The sequence below is a fragment of the Plecotus auritus genome (genome assembly GCF_963455305.1).
Source record: "Plecotus auritus genome assembly, chromosome: 4".
NCBI classification, from domain to species: domain Eukaryota; kingdom Metazoa; phylum Chordata; class Mammalia; order Chiroptera; family Vespertilionidae; genus Plecotus; species Plecotus auritus.
In genome coordinates this window covers 125,058,388-125,078,978 of record NC_137775.1, presented here as the reverse complement: position 1 = coordinate 125,078,978, position 20,591 = coordinate 125,058,388, and the positions used below count along the sequence as shown (strand labels likewise).

The following is a 20,591-nucleotide window of genomic DNA, read 5'->3' as shown; positions in this document are numbered from 1 at the left end:
TAGTACCCACTCACGCTGTTCTCCCTTCTCAGGTGTCTCCTGCTTTCTCATTGTGAAAGCCAAACAAACAAGCACAAACGTTCCCACTCCCATCCTGGCTTTGTGACCAGGACAAGGCTCCAATTAAAATGCCCTAACAGCCTTGCGTTTGACCCTAAATCTGAGTTCACAGGACATTTCTCTTAATCACCTTACCAGTTGGAAGGGGAACTGGTGCCTTGGAGCACTCGCAGCTACCTTGTCTTTCCCAAGTCTGCATCCGCTTTGCTCCTGTTAACCTGGCGCTGGCTCCCCTGCCAATTACACTGCTCAGCTCCAAGGGGAGATGTAGTGAAGGGATATTTAAATGTTAGGGCCGCGGCGCTACCAGCGCAGAGCACTGAGCAGACTGCAGGGGGAGCCCGCGCGCAGACTCCGCGGGGCCGCCTTCCTCAGTCAAGCTCCAGGTGGCTGAGGTCAAGTAACTTTAACCAACTTTCTTTCCAAACATCGTTTGGTTGAAACAATTAAATTGCACATTAAATTCCAAGACATATGAAGAAAACTAAGAAAAAGAATTCAAAGTACCAGGAGACTGAAGAGAACCGGTATAGCGAGTAGAGACAGGGCTGCAGTGAATGGTCCAACGCTGGAGTGTGGGAGAAGAGAATCAGGGAGTAAATACATAGAGAAACCCCCTAAACTTTAGTGTTGTACTGCCCTCCAGAAACAAAAGAGAAACGTAGAGCAGTCCAGAGTAGGCTAAAATCATTGATTTCAGGCAGTGGAGTCTTGAGAGAAGAAGAGCGGTGTTTTGTTTGTTTAAATACTTTTTATTTATTTTTATTGATTTCAGAAAGGAAGGGAGAGGGAGAGATAGAAACATCAATGATGAGAGAGAATCGTTGAATGGCTGCCTCCTGCACGCCACGTACAGGGGATCAAGCCCGCAACCCGGTATGACCAGAATTGAACCCAGGACCCTTCAGTCTGCAGGCCAAGGACTCTATCCACTGAACCAAACCAACTAGGGCAGGAAGAGCGGTATGATGCAGAACCAAGAAGTGGACCCCAGGACCAGTAAAGAGGAATGAAGTGAGCTAAGGATTGGTGATGAAGGGGATGCCAGCTGGGCTGATAATGAAACTGGAACAATGGACCCTTCAAAGTCTGATTATTGTGTTTTTTGGTGCCAAGCCAGAGACAGTAATGAGACTTCATATATAATTACCTATCTTTTTTTAAAGTATATTTTTATTGATTTCAGAGAGGAAGGGAAAGGGAGAGGTAGAAACATCAATGATGAGAGAGAATCATTGATTGGCTGTCTCCTGCACGCCCCCTACTGGGGATTGAGCTAGCAACCCGGGCATGTGCCCTTGACTGGAATCGAACCCAGGACCCTTCAGTCTGCAGGCGGATGCTGTATCCACTGAGCCAAACCGGCTAGGGCTATAATTACCTATCTTTACACAGCTTGCTGTCTGGGTAGTGTGGTGACTTCTGTTGGGCTGAACAGGTGCTGCTTTGGGGGCTCTTGTGAGTGCAGTGAAGATAATAGCTCTGGATTCCTGGGACAGAGGTAAGTAAGATCCTTACCCTTAGTAAGGGTGTTTTCCTCCCCTTGCCTTTGCGTTTTGCGGAGCAGTGGAAAGTTACCGAAGCTGGAGCACTGAGCGCTCCTGTGTAAGACCTGCTACAGACTTATTTTCCGTTGTGGCTAGGTTACATTAATACGGCCCCCTCTCACTAACGTAGGCCAGGCCAAGACCACACAACCTTTAGAAAGCATACAAGCAAAGACCTTGGATCATCAGTGATTTATTACTCCTCACCCTCCCCTTCACAAATTGCAAAATTTTGGTATATCTTAAAGGCAGCACAAAGATAGCCAATCAACTATCTCTCAAGTAAGGTAACTCTAGGTCAGAGAAGGAATGTCATGTAAGAGGCTTAGTGAGCCTGGAGACCAAGAGGGTCAACTGAAGGAGCAGAGAAACAGGAAAGACAGGAATGCAGAGTTAGGGCAGCAAGGGTGGGGCTGGAAATCTCCTACACTGGAACTATTGCACTCATCCAATAAATAATAATGTTACCTATCAGCACATGATAGAAGTAGTAATAATAGTAACAACAATAATAATATTATACTTACATAGAATGCTCTTTACCTATATTAACTTATATAATACAACAATCCTATCAGGTAGGGATGTACTATTATAGTCCCATTTTATTCATTGGGAAAATTGAAGCACAGAAAGTTTTAAAATGTTAGCCTTTAAAAAAAAAAAAAAAAGTAAGCTCTAAGAGGGCTGGGCTTGTCTTTTCTATTCACTGCTGCTATCTCAGTGTCTGGCACATAGGAGGTGTTCAATAATGATTTGTTAAATTAATAGTTAAATGGCCCAAGATCATGCAGATGGCATGGCAGGGCTGGGATAAGAACTGGGGTTTGATGGCTCTAAAGGTCCCACTGTTAATTACTGAGTCATACTATCCTGGATACTATTACAGAAGATGAGCTTCATGTGTCTTTCATCCTCAGTTACAGCTGCTTGGTAAACCTTGCCCTCACTCTTAAAGCTGGCTATCTGAGGGAATACTTCCTAACTCCTTTTATGAGACCAGCATTACCCTAATACCAAAAGAGATAAAGACATTACAAAAGAGGAAAACTGAACCAATATGTCTCAAACATAGATGAAAAAAAATTCTCAATAAAACATTAGCAAATTCAAGCCAACAGAGTATTAAAAGAATTATACACCATGACCAAGTGATTCTGTTCTAGGTAAGCAAAATTGGCTCAATATTTAAAAACCAATCAATGTAATCCGCCACATCAACAAGCTAAAGAAGAAAAAAATCATATCAATTGATGTAGAGAAAACATTGAACAAAATTCCATCCCCATTCATGATAAAAAATAAAAAAATACACCTCTCAGCAAACTAGGAATAGAGGGGAACTTCCTCACTTTGATAAAGAACATCTACAACATCTACCTCAGTTGCAACAAATAAAGGATATAGAAAATGAGGGCGGTTATGCGTGTGTGGAGGTAGGGGCTATATGGGAAATCTATATACTGTCCTTTCATGAACCTAAAACTGCTCTAAAAAAATAAAGTCTAGCCCAGCCAGTGTGGCTCAGCAGTTGAGTGTCAACCTATGAATCAGGAGGTCAAGGTTCAATTCCCGGTCAGGGCACATGTCAGGGATACAGCCGATCAGTGATTCTCTCTCATCATTCATGTTTCCATCTCTCTCTCCCTCTCCTTTCCTCTCTAAAAGCAATAATATAAATATATATGTATATATATGTGTGTGTATATATATGTATATATATATTTTTTTCTTTCACCCATTTCACCCACCCTTCACACACCGCCCCCGCCCCCTGCAACCTCTGGCAATCATCAGTCTGTTCTGTATATCTATGAATTTGGTGAAATCAATAAAAATATATTTAAAAAAATAAAATCTATGGGTATGGTGATTTTTTTAGATACAATAACTAAGGCATGATTCATGAAAGAAATAGCTAATAAGCTGGACTTCATTACAGTTAAAAATGTCTACTCTTTAAAAGACAACATCAAGCCCTGACTGGTGTGGCTCAGTGGATAGAGCGTCGGCCTGTGGACTGAAGGGTCCCAGGTTCGGTTCTTGTCAAGGGCATGTACCTTGGTTGCGGGCACATCCCCAGTGGGGGGTGTGCAGGATGCAGCTGATGGATGTTTCCAACTCTATCCCTCTCCCTTCCTCTCTGTAAAAAATCAATAAAATATATAATAAATAAATAAATAAATAAAAGACAACACCAAGAGAATTAGGCAAGTCACATATTTGCTAAAGACTCATCTGGTAAAGGACTGTTATCCAAAATATACAAAGAACTCTTAAAACTCAACAATAAGAAAGCAATCAACCTGATTTTAAAATGGATCAAAACCCTTAACAGACACCTCACCAAAGAAGATATACAAATGGCAAATAAGCATATGATACAATGCTCCACATCTTATGTCATCAGGGAAATGCAAATTAAAACTACACACCTATTAGAATTTCTAAGATCTAAAACACTGACAACACCAAATGCCAGCAAGGATGTGGAGCAACAAGAACACTCACACATTGAGGGAATGCAAAATCAATAAAAATACATTTTAAAAAATATTCTTGAACGATATGATCCAGCAATCATGCTTTTTGTTTTTTACCCAAAGGAGTTGAAAACTTATATCCACACAAAACAAAAAACAAAAACAGGTACATGGATGTTGATAGCAGCTTTAGTCATAACTGCCAAAATTTGGAAGCAACCAAGATATCCTTCAGTAGGTGAATGGATAAACTGTGGAACATCTGGACAATGGAATATTATTTAGCACCAAAAAGAAATGAGCTATCAAGCCATGAAAATATGTGGAGGAACACTAACTGTTTATTACTACGTGAAGGAAGCCAGTCTGAAAAGGTTACACACTGTATGATTTTATTATATGACATTCTGAAAAAGGCAAGACTATAGTGGTAGTAAAAAGATCAGTGCTGGGGCATAGTGAGAAGAAAAAAGGTTGAATAGGTGAAGCACTGGGATTTCTTAGAGTGGTGAAACTCTCATGTATAATATTGTACTTGTGGAGACATAACATTATGCCTTTATCAAAACCTATAGAACTGTACAGCACAAAGAGTGAATCTTAATGTAAGCAAATTTTTAAAAACTATGTAGAGATCAGGGGATCCTAAGATAAAATGCAGAATGTGAGAAAACAATCTAACTGTATTACAAATGTATGAAACAACTTCAGTGAAGGGCATGGGAGAAAAGGTGCTGATTTAAGTAACTTTGGAAATGAGTGGAGTCTGAAAGACTAAAGCTAAAATAAATTGTTCATAAGTATTGTACAGAATTTACAGATAAGCAAGGGGGAAAATAGAATGATTCATGTAGTAATGGATTAGAACTGAAGACATCAGAATGAATTCTAGTTTAACATAGATACAAATGATTACATATAGAACTATCTAGCTGAAACTGGTTTGGCTTAGTGGATAGAGTGTCGGCCTGTGGACTGAAGGGTCCCGGGTTCGATTCCGGTCAAGGGCATGTACCTTGGTTATGGGCACATCCCCAGTGGGAGGTGTGCAGGAGGCAGCTGATCGATGTTTCTCTCTCATCGATGTTTCTAGCTCCCTATCCCTCTCCCTTCCTCTCTGTAAAATATCAATAAAATATAATTTTTAAAAAAGAACTATTTATAGAGGTGTCTATACAGTATACTAGTACATGGGTTAGAACACATATATGTCTTTGCTCTGTTAGCTGAGAGAACCTAGAAGCTCTGACACCCTAGTAGCAAGTACACCTAGCCCCAACTTTTAAAATATGTTTTTATTGATTTTTTAGAGAGAGAGGAAGGGAGAGAAAGAAGGGAGAGAGAGAAACATCGATGAGAGGGAAACATTGATCGGCTGACTCCTGCATGCCCCCTACTGAGGATCGCACCCACAACCCAGGTATGTGCCCTGACCAGGGACCAAACCAGTGACCTCTTGGTACATGGGTCAATGCTCAACCACTAAGCACGCCGTCGGGCTTGCCTGGATTTTTGATTCTCATACCATTCTCCAACAAAAGGTACCAGGGCTCCTTTTGGAAAATGGAAAATGGCTAATTCTATGGCTAGGGCAGGAAATACACAGGGTAAGCCTGAAACATGTAGACTCAGAAAGTAAGAAAGTGCTCACATCCCTCCCCCCCCTTTCATAAAAAACCAAAGCCCACAATAACGGGGGTATGCCAAAGGGACACAGGAGTCAACTGAAAGAGCTCCCAATCGCCAAAGCTGGAACAATTTGAGCATAAAAAGAAATAAAGTAATATATTAGATTATAATCCAAATAATAAAATAAGTATCCATAAACCCATAATGATATAATAAATGATTGAATACATAAATAAAAGAGAAGAGAGAAATCTCCTGGGCAGGAGAAATCCAGGTGAGTCTGTAGATACTCTGCCCTTGAGTAGGTGAAACTAGCTCCCACTCCTTAAGTGTAGTTATGCCTAAGGACTTTATTTTATGGGAAGCGGGGGGGTGGGGGTGGGGGGGAAGGGGGTACAGTAGCTTCACTGGAGAAACCCAACAAGCACTACTTCAGAGGTGATCAAGGTCAACACCAACAGAGATAAGTCATGCTGACAGTGTGCACACTTCATATGCTCTGACGAAATGGCCCTTTACACCTCACCTGTATCCTTTTTTTAAAAATATATATATTTTATTGATTTTTTACAGAGAGGAAGGGAGAGGGAAAGGGATTTAGAAATATCCATGATAGAGAAACATCGATTAGCTGCCTCTTGCACACACCTGCTACTGGGGATGTGCCCACAACCAAGGTACATGCCCCCGACCGGAATAGAACCTGGGACCTTTCAGTCCGCAGACCGAAGCTCTATCCACTAAGCCAAACCGGTTAGGGCCTGTATCCTTTTTTTGGTCTTCTTCCCCCAAACCCATAAGCCCAGTCTAAGCATGAGACAATCCCAATTGTCTACAAAATACCTGGCTCCTCAAAATTGTCAAAGTTATCAACAACAAGGAAAGTCTGAGAAAGTGTCATAGCCAAGAGGAGCCTAAGAAGACATGATGACTAGATGCCACGTGGTGCCCTGAATGGGATCCTGGAACAGAAGAGGGCAAGAGGACATTAGGGCAAAGCTGAGGAAATCTGCAAAGGTGTGCACTTTAGTTAACAGTAATATCAATATTGGTTTATTAACTACAACAGATGTACAATACTACTGTCATATGTTAATAATAGGGGAACCTGGGTGTAGGGTGCATGAGAACTCTCTACTGTCTTTGAAATTTCTCTGTACATCTAAGACTGTCCTAAAAAAATAAAGGTTATCAAAATAAAGTATATTTTCAACATGGACTGCTATCCGTTCCTCAGATGCTCCACCCCATGCAAAGTGGGGTAGAGGGTAGGGAAAGCCTTGGGGAGCACAGAGCTGGCAGTCCCCGGGGAAAATATTGAACTTCAGGTTTCCCTTACTGGTTGGGTCTGAAAACACCAGCTAGGACGCATGACCATCCTCACACTGCCGGGGCTGGTGCGCACGCGGACCCAAGGAGGCACTCTCCGCAGGTGGCTGACAGACCGCATCTGACCGCCCGGGTCTGCTGTGATCCGAGGCACGCAGTGCGCAGTGCCGGTCCTGGCGGCTGTGGGCTGGGCTCTACCCTCCCCCCCACCCCACCCTCCACTCCCGGCCCCTGCCCTTCCCATCACCATGGGTTTCTTCTCCAGGTCTCCTTGGGCCCTTGCCTCTAACCGCTGACTTTCGCAGCTCTGTTGGGGGTTGTCCATGGGAGTGCAGACTCACCACTCACCAGCGAAGGGAAACATGGGGCAGGGTTGAGCTCAGAGGTGAGGGGCTCAAGCGGAAAAAGAGGGGAAATGAGGAGCTTCTTCTGTGCTCCCAGTTCAAAGCCACAGATGGAAGGACTTGCTCTTTACTCCTTCCCTGGCACGTTCAGAGGGAGCTGGCAGCCAGCGTTCTAGAAGCTGAGCCGAAAAGCGCCGCAAATTGCTGGTGTTAGAGTAGGGTCTGGGCTGGGAGAGTGGGGTGTCTGCATAAAGCAATGGGGATGGGGGTTTGCAACTTCAGCGCCAAGTTTAGAAATACCCAGGGGCACTGGAGATTCTCCATGTTTTTGTAGCAAGGAAATTAATATGACTTTAAACTGGGAAGCACGTGCTGAGGGAGAGTGGTTTTGGAGACGGGCGTGGTGCGCTCTGGAAAGCAGAGGACTGGAGTGAGATGAGAGCTCTCTGGAGAGAGGGAGGATGGGAGCTGGGGCACACAGCCTGCTAAGAGGCACCAGAGGAAGGGGTAGAAATAGCCTGAGACTTGTGTCACCTCCCCTAGTGAGTATTAAAAGTCCGAGGTGAGGTGTCAGACAAAGCCGGCAGGGTCCCCTTGCGGGCTGCGCCCTGCTCTGTCCAGCTTTACGCATGGGCTTTGTCTTGTCTTCTGGCCCCAGGAAGAGGGCTGGGGAACTCCAGCCGCCTCTCCTGTGGACACATCTTTTCCCACAGCCAAGGGCTTTGTACTAGATGCTTCCAAGGGCAGAAGAAGCCAGCAGTCAGGGCTCTACATCAGGGTGAAGGACAGGATGGAATGGCCATGGCTGCCCCGGAGAGGGGCACACAGCCTGGCTGGCGCTTGGCAAGACCTCTGAGTTAATGTATAATTGTGAGCAGATGGCGGGGGCTGGCGGCGGCCTGGGGCCTGGGCCCAGCTAATGAGGGACAATTAGCCCCAAACCTGGTGGGGGCAGTTGAGAGAATCAGACAGTGAAAGCAGATATTTGCTCCTCAAACAGTCTGGCGCACTGGGCAGAGGGCTGAGTGGCTGAGTGTTTGGGCTGGCTAGGCCCCCCTGCCAGGGCCCTTCCTCTCTTTTCCCTCCCCTCCATCACCTCTGGGTGGAAAGCCTGTTTGTTCAGACCCAAGAGTGCATTGTAAAGGCGGGGGGAGAGGGTAGTTTATGGGGGAAATCGCTGCCACCACCATCTGCCAGGGCTTGTCCCTTCTCCCCCTGACACCCCTCTCTCCACCCTCATGCAGCTGTCTGTGGGAATAGCAGGTCAGGACAGGGAGCCTTGTACCCCCAGATGCAGGGGCAGATGGAGGGGAGAGAGATGAGGCAGGAAAGGAAGACTAAGAGGAGGCTGCCATGTGCTTCCTTGGGACCCCCTCTCTCCCATAATGGCTGAGTGGAGCGACCAACAGTCCCAGCCACCCTGGGACTGAAGGGGCTCCACAGGCAGTAGGCATGTGCTGTCTGCCCATGGTGCTGAACCCACTGCTGCAGCCTCCATGCCCCAGGGCTCTGGGCCAGCCTGAGGAGGCTAGAGGAGGCTGGAAGAGGAGGGGAGTCCATGTAGGGGTAAGGCAGAAAACCCACTTCTGTGACACCTTTGGCCTTGCTTTGAGTTGTATGAGTTCTTCATATATTTTGGATATTGTATTAACCCCTCGTCAGAGCTGTTGTTTGTAAATATCTTCTCCCACTCTGTTGGTTGCCTTTTTGTTTTGTTGGTGGTTGGCCTTGCTTTGATCCCAGCCTTAGGATCAAGCTGAATTTACAACATTCACCACCACCCCTCTCCCAAACCAAAGCATTTACCAGTGAAATCCATTTCCCTTGCCCCTGGGTCTAGTCTTATTGCCTCACACCCTGCCTCCTTTCAACCTGACTTCTGGGAGGGTTTCACAGAACCCAAGGAATGGCACGGACTCAAATGGCTTTCCATCTTGGTTCCTTCACAAGTGACCTGCCCAAGCTTTGTTGTGATGGCAGCAAAGCTTCCATGCACTGGGGGCTGTTTCACTACCAGCCTCCCACTCCACAAGGACCACCAGCTACTGGGTGCCTCCACCCCAACAACGATCCAGACAACCTGTGGTGTTCTCTTTGGGAACAGGAGGGTCATTCATAACTTGGAGTCTAAAAGCACCAAATCCCTAGGGTAATGGAGCCTGATTACATCCGGAAATGGAAGAATGAAAACCAGGCTGCACACCTGCTCATAAACACCCCCCTTCTCCCTGCATCCTAACTACCTTCAGAGGCTCAGTCCCAACCCCACCACTGCTGCCAGTGTTCTGAAGTCCAGGATCCCCTTACTTCCAGGCAAGAACTCACCCATGGTGTCACCTCAGTCAAGGAGCCAATTGAAGAATTGGCGAGGATACTCTGGGGAGAGAACTGGTGCCATGTGACACACACTCTTCTCCAAGCACCCCCATCCTCTCAAAGGTTTAGGAGCCAACTTGGCCAGTGTTTAGGTATCAGTCTCTATACCCATTTGTATTTTATACTAACACACACAAAGACCCAGGAGTTGACCCAAACATCCAGGTATGTGCATTCTAGCTGGGAAGATGTGTCTTTGTAGTTTTGGAAGTAACTTTGGGTTTCTGTGCATTCGAAGCCTTGGTTTCACGGTCTGAAATTCCCCATATTCCATATTTCCCAATCCCTTCAGGAGTACTGGCCCTGAGTGGGTGTACTCAGAGTCTGGGGGCCTGCATGAGAGTGGCTCTGTACCTGCTTCAGGCTGGCAGCTGGACACAAAGTAGGCTCTGATGGCTCCCCACGGAAGGACACAATGGGTCACTGGCTGTAGTTTGTCCTGCCTCAGGGCTGGTGTCAGTCAGCCCCATGCACACCTCCCTCCTCCTCTGCTCATGGCCTGTGACATCACTGGCTGCTCCCAGAAGGCTGCCCTCTGCTCCTGAGCACCAGCTCTCTGTACCTCTGGACCCCTGGCAGGACTGACTCAGAAGCAGAGTGGAGGCTATCACCAGGACCAGACCACCACCACCCCTGGAGCCTGCGGGGTCTCAGGCACCTGCATAGGAGACTGAGAACCTCCCACTGAAGATCCCACCTCATTGCCACCCACAGGTAGCTACCTGCAGGCTCATTGTCTGCTCTGCCTCCCATGCTGTCTCCATGCCTTTGTGTGGCCAAGTCAGCTTCTCTCCTCCTTTGTCTTTACAGCACCCAGCCTCCTGCCCCTTCAACCCCCAACCCTGCTTTCCCACCTTGTAAGCACCCGTTCTTTCACCAGATGGTTAATGTGAATGTTGGGATGTGTGATGTGGCTGCTGTGGATGGAATTTGTGGATGGAGTTTCTGGGAGTTGGGGCATGGTGATTTTAGGTGTGGATATGGAACCTGAGTCCCCACAGCTCCTCTGAGCTCTGGTCACTTAGGGGGACACAATCCTATCAAGGATTCAGGATTTGGCTGGTAGTCTGAGCTCCTACCCCCCGCCCCCCCAATCCTGGCAGAGCCCTTCACACTCCCAGCTTAGCTCTCCTCTCTCCATGATTTTGGTAGCAATTACACAGACATGAAGCAGGAATGGGGGGTAGAGAAGGAGCTGGGAATTTCAGCTTTGGGTGAGGAACTGGCTTCCAAACCTTCTTGAATTTAACTCCCTGGGTAGCTCCTGACTTGTGGGAACCTCAGTTTTATTTTTGGAAAAGCTTTTGCCTTCCTTCTTGACTTTCTGAAAATACGAGAGTTTGAAGGGGAATGTGTCTCTGCCCAAGAGAGAAGTGAGTAAAAGCCAGTTTAGTTACTGAAGTTAAGAAGTAGCTCTGATTCCATACCCTCTGTGAGTGCACTGTTTCTCCCTCAGCTGCATTGTAATCTTTTGGAGGGCAAAAGCCTTGCCCCCTTTCTTTTGACTCCCTCCATGCCGAACAACCAGCAATATGCTCATGATTAACAGCTTGTTCAGTACATAATTGCAGATTAGTTAACTGAACCAAGATGGCGCGGTTATTACAGGCACGTTCTAAGCCTAAGCGATTCTCTGCAGTGACCGCCATCCCTGCCCGGGTTCCAGGCATGAAAGGAGGTGGCTTCAACTCCAGCTACTTGCTGATAAAAGCAAGAAAGATGTGGGGCCCATGACCTGTGTTCCTTGCTTGTGCTCCTATGTTGATAGCAAACTGTTCTCTCCTGCTTCTCACTCCCTCCCTTTACATGCCTTCGATACATGTTAGTTGAGTGAATGAGTTTCTGATCCCAGAATTGGTCTCTGAGAGTGAAGCTTCACTATGAGGTCTAGAGCACCCCAGAGTTAACAGGACCAGCAATCCCAGCAAGTGAGAAACTACCAAGAGATGTGTCTTCCAGAAGAAGCCAGGACTTGGGGCTTGTTTATATCTGTTTCCAGCCTGTGAGACCAGAACCTCAATGCCTGGGGTGGAGCTAGCCCCATGTTTCCCAGACCAGCCGGGAGAGTATAAAAAACAGGAGCAAGACCTTCCCTAAAGTGTTCTGAAGGAAGCTTTCTGGCAGGTGGTTTGGGGGAACCTAACCTCAGGAGCTGCCCAAAAGTGAAGGCAGAGCCTTAAACCTGGTCTCCAGCCTCAGATATTTGGCAACTGGGACCTTTGGTCGCTGATGCCCTCTTCTGGCTGGGCAGCATATCCTAAGTTTGAATCTGAGCTTAAGAGGCAGGAGCCCTGGCCCAAGTGCATCACCCAGGGCTGAGAAGGCTACTGAGGGGTCAGAGATGACAATTGTCAATTTGGAAAAAGAGAAGCCTGAACATTTGCAGGCATTATCCCTTTCCAGCTCCGTGTACATGGACATGTGAGAAATGAGACCCCCCCTCCCTCCCAAACCCTTATCAGGACATCCAGAAAAACTCAGTCCTCTGCTGGCCCTGTGATGTTTTACTTCATCACAGAAGGGTTTAAGTAAAGAAAATTTGAATTTGCTTAGCTAACCTCCTGGCAAATTTTAGAAACCTGACCCTTTATCACAATATACTATATCCTAAGGCCATTCTAAGCAAGAGACTTCACCCCAAATCACCCCCGATTATTGCAGGCCCAGCCCCAAGACCAAGGAAGGAGATCCCAGGAGGAACTTCCCTCCCCAGGCTTCCCAGCTCCTGCCCTTCTGTGAAGAGGTCAGCCTGGAGCATGCCACAGGACGGTAAAATGCCTGGGAGAAATGGGAAGAACAGGGTGGTGTGAGGAGGGAGGGGATATCTACGGGGTCTGCTTCCATCCCATGTGGTTTCATCTGCTCTTGGCCAGTGTTCAGGGGAAGCTTTGTCCAGTTACTCCCTCCCTGCTCCACCCTATTTCCCTTAGATCATGCGGGTCGCAGAGCAAAGTCTCACCCATGAGCCAGCTCCCAAGAAAGGGGCATGTTTGTGGGACCCTGGGAGCAGAAGGGGAGCAATCCCCTGGGGGAAGCCTTTCTCTATGATGGAAAGCCAGGCTGGAGGTTCCTTCATGCCACAGGGTGGGCTGGAGAGAGGGGAAATGTGGTTTGTGGATGCCTCCTTCTCATGCCCAGGGATCAGCAGTGTGAATCAGCTGGGGGGGCTCTTTGTGAATGGTCGGCCCCTGCCCCTGGACACCCGACAGCAGATTGTGCAGCTGGCAGTCAGTGGGATGCGGCCCTGTGACATCTCACGGAGCCTTAAGGTAGTGGGCTAGAACTTTCACCCAGGGATGGGGACAGGACGCAGGGAGAAGGGGTCCCCCTTAAGGCAAGTCTGGAGCTATTACAGACTGAGGGCCTTTGGGACCTGGGTTACTTCCTAGAAGATCCTCTTGGGGGCTGGGATGGGAAACTTCAGGCTCCCAAAGATGAGGCTGGACTCTCCACTCTGTGGCCTGGTCCCATAGGTTTCACTTTGCCTTGTAGCCTCCTCTGACCCAGGTACACTTCACCTTCTGCCCATTATGCCTTAGCTGTTCCTGCTTCTCACCTGACCCAGGTATCTAACGGCTGTGTGAGCAAGATCCTAGGGCGTTACTACCGTACAGGTGTCTTGGAGCCCAAAGGAATTGGTGGTAGCAAGCCACGTCTGGCCACACCCCCTGTGGTGGCTCGAATTGCCCAGCTGAAGGGTGAGTGCCCGGCCCTCTTTGCCTGGGAGATCCAACGCCAGCTCTGTGCTGAAGGTCTTTGCACCCAGGACAAGACTCCCAGTGTAAGTGCCTTCCTCTCCCCTCACTGGGACTGGCAAACAGGTTATCTGGGGAGAAGATCCCTTTTTATTTTGCAATGAGGCCATCCTAGGCTGGTGAGCCGGGCTGCTGGACTCTCTTCTGAAAAGGGGTGAGACAGGTGAGAAGAAACCATGGGGGAGAGAAAAGGCTGCCCTTAGGAACTATGTGGGCCGGGACAGAGGAGAGAAAGGATACTGGGGAAATAGCCTTAGGATGCAAGCCTGGGACTGTGTACCATCTCCCCCCTCAACACCCTGACACCTCCAGGTCTCCTCCATCAACCGAGTCCTGCGGACACTACAGGAGGACCAGAGACTGCCCTGGGCACAGCTCAGATCACCAGGTGGGTCTTTGCGTTGCCCCCAGGGATGATCAGAACCAAACCTAAGCAGTTTGCAGTTCATTACAGTCTCATTCCCTCCTGGCAGAAGAAAATTGAGGCTCAGAGAAGGGAAATGACTTCCCCAAGGTCACCAGCTAGGTATTGGCAGGTCCTGGAACAGAACCCAAGTCCCCTAGCCTTAGGTTCACAGGATCTGCTGGTGAAGAGGCAAGACTGGGCCCTCTAACCCTCCCTCTGCCCCATGCACAGCTTTCAATAGCACCTTTCATGACCTGTGGGGTTATGCAAACCTGGACCAACCTTGCTGCTGTTTCCCCCCAAACACCAAGCATGCTCCCTACTGTGGCATTGAGTATGCCTCCTACCAAGTGCCTCTGCAGTGACCTCCAAGTGTCAATGCCCCACCAGTGCAGCTCTGCTCTTATACCCATGCTGGCTCCTGTCCGTAGCCCCAGGGCCTTGGGGACCCCATCTGACCAGAGGAATCACCATCACAAACTACCACAGCCATTGTTCCCCTTTTCAGCTGTTTTGGCTCCAGTTCCTCACACTCCCCATAGTGGCTCTGAGGCTCCTCGGGGTCCCCACCGGAATCGGACTATCTTCTCCCCAGGCCAAGCTGAGGCATTGGAGAAAGGTGCTGGGCCGGGGTGGACAGTGGGTCAGAGGTTACTCAGTGTGACATATGGAGGCAATGTCCCTGAGGCCTGTGGGCAAAGGTTGAGAGGTGGAGGCTGTGGTAGTCCTATCTTGGGGACAAGAGCCCTTTAGAATTATAGCAGGTGGGGAGTGGGGCCTGAGGGGGAGACCCATGCCTTGCTCCTCTCCCCATGCCCTTGCGATGAGCCCCGATCTCTGCAGAGTTCCAGCGTGGGCAATATCCTGATTCAGCGGCCCGTGGAAAGCTGGCTGCTTCTACCTCTTTGCCCGAGGACACGGTGAGGGTGAGTGAGCTCTGCCACATAATGTGCACAAACCACAAGGATAGAGTCTGTTCTGGGAAGGCTTTGGGTTCTGGTGAGGTGGAGAAGGGGGCAATAAGGTGGAAACAAATTGTTTGGAGCAGAAATTAGAGATAAGACCCTCCTTATTCTCCTCTCCTTCCCCACTTCAAGCCTTTGAGTTGAGAAGGGACAGAGCAAAGGCCAGAGAAGGAAGGGAAGATGTCAGGTCTCAGGAAAGGTCTGTGTTTTGAGGTGGGTCAGGAACAGATGGTGAGAGCAGTAGGTGCCAGGAGGTGGAGAACAAGCCAGCTACTTCGTTTCTGCCCTTTCTCAGGTCTGGTTTTCCAACAGAAGAGCCAAATGGCGCCGACAAGAGAAGCTCAAGTGGGAAATGCAGCTTCCAGGTAATTTCTCTGCCCATCCATCCATCCATTCACTCACCTACCCTTCCTTCCTCCCTTCCTTCCTCCCTTCCTTCCTTCCTTCCTTCCTTCCTCTACTCACCTACCCAGCCTTGCTTGCTTCCATCCATCCATCCATCCATCCACCCATCCACCTAACATTTACTTGGCCCTCACATATACTAGGCCCTGTGTTAGATGCTGGACAGTCCCTGCTCTTCAGGGCTGCAGTGTCCTCAGTTTACCATCCTTGGAAGTTAATCCTTCTTCCCTAGTCTCCCAAGGCCCTGCCAGTTGAGGGTTGTAGCATCCACCTTCTCTCACCCCTGTCAGAAGTTGCTACCTTTCCCAGAACCTTCTTGCCTCTCACTGCCATTCCCCCCTCCCTAGGCCCTGGTTTCTCCCTCTGAGTGGATCCACCCTCACTTTGTAGGTGCTTCTCAGGGACTGACTGTACCGAGTGCTTCCCCAGGGATTGTCTCTGCACAGGTATCTCAGAAAGAGGGGAGTTTATGAACTTGGAAGACTGGAGGGCTCACTGCCTCTCCCATTCCCAGTGAAGGCCTGTGCCAGATTTCATGACTCTCCTGGGGTCCCCACAGTGCACACTTCCAGAAAGTGCCATCCTCACAGTCTCCTATATGAATGGCACCTTCTGGAGTTGTAGAGTATGCATTCTGGGGGCGGGCAGCCCTGGGGTGCCAGTCCTGCCAAACAGAAGGCATCACTGGCAGCTGAGGGCGTTCTCTTGCTTTTTTCTAGCAGTCCCTCGGTAGTGTGACCACAGTGGCCCTGCCTGTCCCAGAATCCTTGGGTCTCTCCTGCTATCAGCTGTGCTGGGGGACGGCACCAGACAGGTGCCTGAGTGACACCCCACCCCAAGCCTGTCTCAAGCCCTGCTGGGGTAAGAATACAGGCCATGCCTCACTCGTGCAGGGTGTGGATCTCTGGTCAAGATCATCAAAGGAAACTCCATAGAGCTTTTCTCCTTGCTTGCATGGCCCACAAAGTTGGGGAGACTAGTATCCCCTGAATCTATAGTACCACCAACAGCCATAGCAGGAAAAGGGGGTGGGATTGGGATTTGAATGTTTCTATCCAGGGTAAAGGACCAACATCTGTGCCTCTCCTCATCAGTGACTTTGAGGGGTATGTGGCAGCAATCATCCCAAGCTCACCCTCTCTCTGTCCCTACAGGCTACCTGCCCCCCACAGCCCAGCCCCCTGCATTCAGTACTGTCCGGCCATCCTTGCCTTTCCTTCCACTGCTCCCGCCGCCGTCAGTCTTGGTGCCCCTCAGGCCTTGCTCTGGTTTGGCTCCCCAGTACTGCAAGGCCTGCAATGAGGGAGGAGGGCCAGAATGCAAAGGAGAAGTGGTGCAGAGGGTCTAAGGCTGGCCTGCTCAAGCACACCATTGCTCCTTCCTCCTTCCTGCATCTCTTCCTCGTTGGTGGACCTTGCCTGGTCCTGCCCTCCTGCCCCTCGTTCCTGCCACCCGATTTGAGAGACTGGAGAAGCCATGCTGACCCACTTCTCTTAGTGGCCTCAAAAGACCTCCACTTGGCAATAATAAAAACATTTTTTAACTTAGCAGTATTTCCTATGTTCTTCATGTTTTTCCCGTGAGCACTCATACTCCCACCCTTACATTTAATAATTATAAACAGTTTGCCCTATCTATCTATCATCTATCTATCACCTGTCTGTCTACCTATCTAATCTATCTATGAATGTGTGCATGTATGTATCATCTATCTAGCTAATGTATATATGGGTTTATGTAACTATGTATTATATAGTTTGTATCTATCTAGCTATCTACCTAGCTACATATGTATGAATGTATATACCTATCTTGGTATTTGAGTGCTCATATACCCACACATATACTCACACAAACACACACACACACTGATAGTACATCATAGCGCATCACCCCTAACGTCCTCCAGCATGCCTCTCCAAAAAATAAGAAATATTTTATATAACTACAAAACCATGACCACATCTGAGAAAAATTTTCAATATTCCTTAATCGAAAAAAGACATTAATTCTTTAATGGCTTATCTCTCTCTGTATATATATATATCTTTATACATATATATCATGGTAGCAAGCAATAGAAATGGCATTTTTCACGTTCTACTTGTCCCTTCATACTCCTGGGGTATGTTTGCTTGCTGCTTCTTCGCAGTAAGTTCCCAATCTGCTCAATTTTGTTCCCTGCAGAGAAATCTCTAGGCTCCTCCTGGGAAGCTTTGGAATGCAGGGAAAAAGAAAAATATGGGGAAAAGGGGGTGAAGAAGAGGGTTTTGGGATGGGAAATGGCCTCCAAATTCTTCACCTTTTGAAGAGCAGGGATGGAAGGACAATGCAAAAGGATGAGGGATTGGGGACATATTTGGCTATTCTAGGTACTGGTCCAGAAGTTGTCCTTCAAGAGATCTCTTTATCATCAAACACTCTAGAATTATGCTGTTCAGTAAGTAGCCACCATCCACATGTGGCTATTAAAATTAAATACAGTGAGTAATTCAGCTCCTCATTCATACCAGCCATCTATCAAATGCCCAATAGTCACATGTGGCCTGAGGCTACTCTATTGAACATTAGACGTTTCCATCAGCACAGGAAGTTCTATGGGGCAGCACAGCTCTAGCATGAAATTCCAAGGGTAACAGAGCCTGCCCCTGCCCTGCCTTCAATACACCCAAGCTGGGGGCCTGCTGGACAGACTGCCCAGGGAGATGGGTGAGGCTTTGTGGGTTGACAATCTGCCTAGCACCATCTGAAAATAAGCCATTCACTTCTGCGACAGGACTGACATCAGCAATGGGAGAAGAGACCCATGGCTGAGCACATTCAAGTGGAGAATGGATAGCCACTTGTGGGAAACAGGGCATAAGAAAGTATGTGTGTATGTGTCCCTGTGCACACGCATGCCCACTCATATGAGTGTATTTATGGAATGCTGAGATTCTGCATTAAATGACATCCAAGGTGCTATCTCTGAAGAATGTGTCCACTCCATATCTGTGGCCTGTTCTTCATGTTCTCTAGGAAAGGAGGTGTCCCGGCCTCTAGTGTTCTCAAGCTTCATTTATTGGATAAAATTTTAACAAAATTCTTTTATATCTCTTGAGGAGAAACATACTTACAAAGAAACCCTGAGGTCATTTTCCTCAATCCAAAATGCAATATCTCTCATGTTCCAGTTTCAGCAGTTCTTCTAAATGGACTAAAAAAATCAAGCACTCATTATGGTACAGTGCAGTTTTCCCAAAGTGGGGGTCAGTCATCATTGTTGGTATCTGAAAACATTTTAGGAGGTGTGTGAATGCTGCTTTAAATAATATTGAATCAGGGGGAAAGGGGGACATATGTAAGACTTTCAACAATAAGTAATTATTAAAAAAATAATATTGCGTCAGAAATGAAAATATGATTCCCTTTCTATTCTGATTACATCAAAGAGAAAGTCTTCATTTTGGTCCTACTTTTTAGCGCCTCTGTAACAGTTGCTAATCTTTTTTTATTTTTTTAACAGAGGGACAGGGAGCCTCAGGCTCTGAGCCTTGGGCAAGGAAGGGGAAAATCTAACTAGGGTTGATAACACCGCTTTATTTTCATTGTATTTACTTTTAGGACCATTTTCTATTTATGGCAAGTGATTCTGGTCTTCCATTTTATGATAGTGATTAAAATAATCCTTTCTACATAAATATACTTGAGTCTATGTCAATAAAAACATGAATAGGGCAGATGGCAAGTAGATAAACATCAAAGTTATGAGGACAGTGCAAGAATGACAGTCACCTTGGAAGCTCTGTTTTGATGGAAAGAGTAGTGGCCATTAGAGTCCACTCTAATTGAAGAATTGAGCCAGAGGTCCCAGTCATGGGACCTTGGACAAATTACTCCAGCTTCCTGAAAAACTTGGGCAGTGATGGGGAGAGTACCTGTTGTGCCCAACTGACTGGACCGAAGGACCAAGATAGGATGATTGGTTAACTTCAGGGGTGATGGGGTGGTGGTGAGAGGCTGGGCTATATAGGCATAAGCTATTATCACCATTATCCTGTGCCCATAGGATTAATGAGCCTTCATTCTTTCTAAACCAACGGACATTTAGTCATATCTGAGTCCTTCAGGGCAAGGCTGACTCCTTATGGTATCACTGGGGAAAGCCTGGTGTTTCTGGTGGGGATGTGGAGGATCAATGGAAGATCCATTGATCTTCTAGGTCTCATTTGATCTCCTCTCTTCTGGCTAGGACTTGGAGTGATGTAGGGCTTCAGTATCAACCTACCCCCTCCTCCAGACCCCTACTCTGTACTGAGTAAGATGCACACCAGGGTCTTGGGGGTGGCCTTTTGTGATGTATTGTTGCTAGAAACAGATGTTTTGCTAAACTGGGTAGGAAAAGTTGTGTAACAGATATTCTTCTCGTGGATCTTGACTCTGGGGTTCCTGTTCTGTTTAGTGTAGTAGTTTCTCCTGGAGGAATTGGATTTCTGTAGGTGGCATCCCATTGACCTGGGAAATGAAGAGGAAATAGAAACCATCAGTCAGTCATTTGCTGATCTCTGTCTTTTAGGAAAAAACTGTAAGATCCTGTGGGAAGAGAGAGGGTAAAGTGATTTGTCCCATTCTTGATGAGGGATCACACGGACACGTAAAGTTAATTTATAGAAAAAGGCAATAGAAATTATTTTTTTAATCAAATGAATGGTGTAGAAATGCCATCAGAGTTCTTTTTTTAAAAAATATATTTTATTGATTTTTTACAGAGAGGAAGGGATAAGAATAGAGAGTTAGAAACATCAACCAGCTGCCTCCTGCACACCTCTTACTGGGGATATGCCTGCAACCAAGGTACATGCCCTTGCCTGGAATCGAACCTGGGACCTCTCAGTCCACAGACCAACACTCTATCCACTGAGCCAAACCAGTCAGGGCCATCAGAGTTCTTAGAGAGACTGCAGTCAATAGGTAAAATTTACTAAGTGAGAGTGTGTTAGGTGCCAGGCTGTTAACTAAGCATTATACAATCATTATCTCATGTAACACAACAATCCCATGAGATAAATACTATATTCCCATTTCACTCTTGAGAAGCAGACTTTATGACATTTATTTGTCCAAGTTCAGACAGGTTTAACTGATAAAAATCTAATTACAACCCAGTTCTGTGTCCAGAAGTGAGCTCTTAACCGCTACAATACACTGTCTCCTAGAATGTCAGGCCTGGAAGGAGCCTGAGAAATTTAGTTCAAGCCAACCCCTTCATGAAATAGATCAGAAAACAAGTCCAGTAGGATTTCATTGTATTTT

At 47.2% G+C, this 20,591-nt stretch overlaps 1 protein-coding gene across 1 annotated transcript; it reads left to right on the top strand.

The window, feature by feature from the left end:
- Positions 1-12,872: 12,872 nt before the first annotated feature.
- PAX4 (paired box 4) lies at positions 12,873-17,608 on the top strand (the record flags this gene model as incomplete). The annotated part of the gene is made up of 9 exons (XM_080665156.1): positions 12,873-13,037; positions 13,334-13,549; positions 13,836-13,911; positions 14,438-14,548; positions 14,773-14,855; positions 15,190-15,259; positions 15,690-15,745; positions 16,019-16,160; positions 17,487-17,608. The coding sequence occupies 9 exons, from the start codon at positions 12,873-12,875 to the stop codon at positions 17,606-17,608; spliced, it is 1,041 nt and encodes a 346-aa protein (XP_080521282.1).
- Between the last annotated feature and the right edge of the window lie 2,983 nt (positions 17,609-20,591).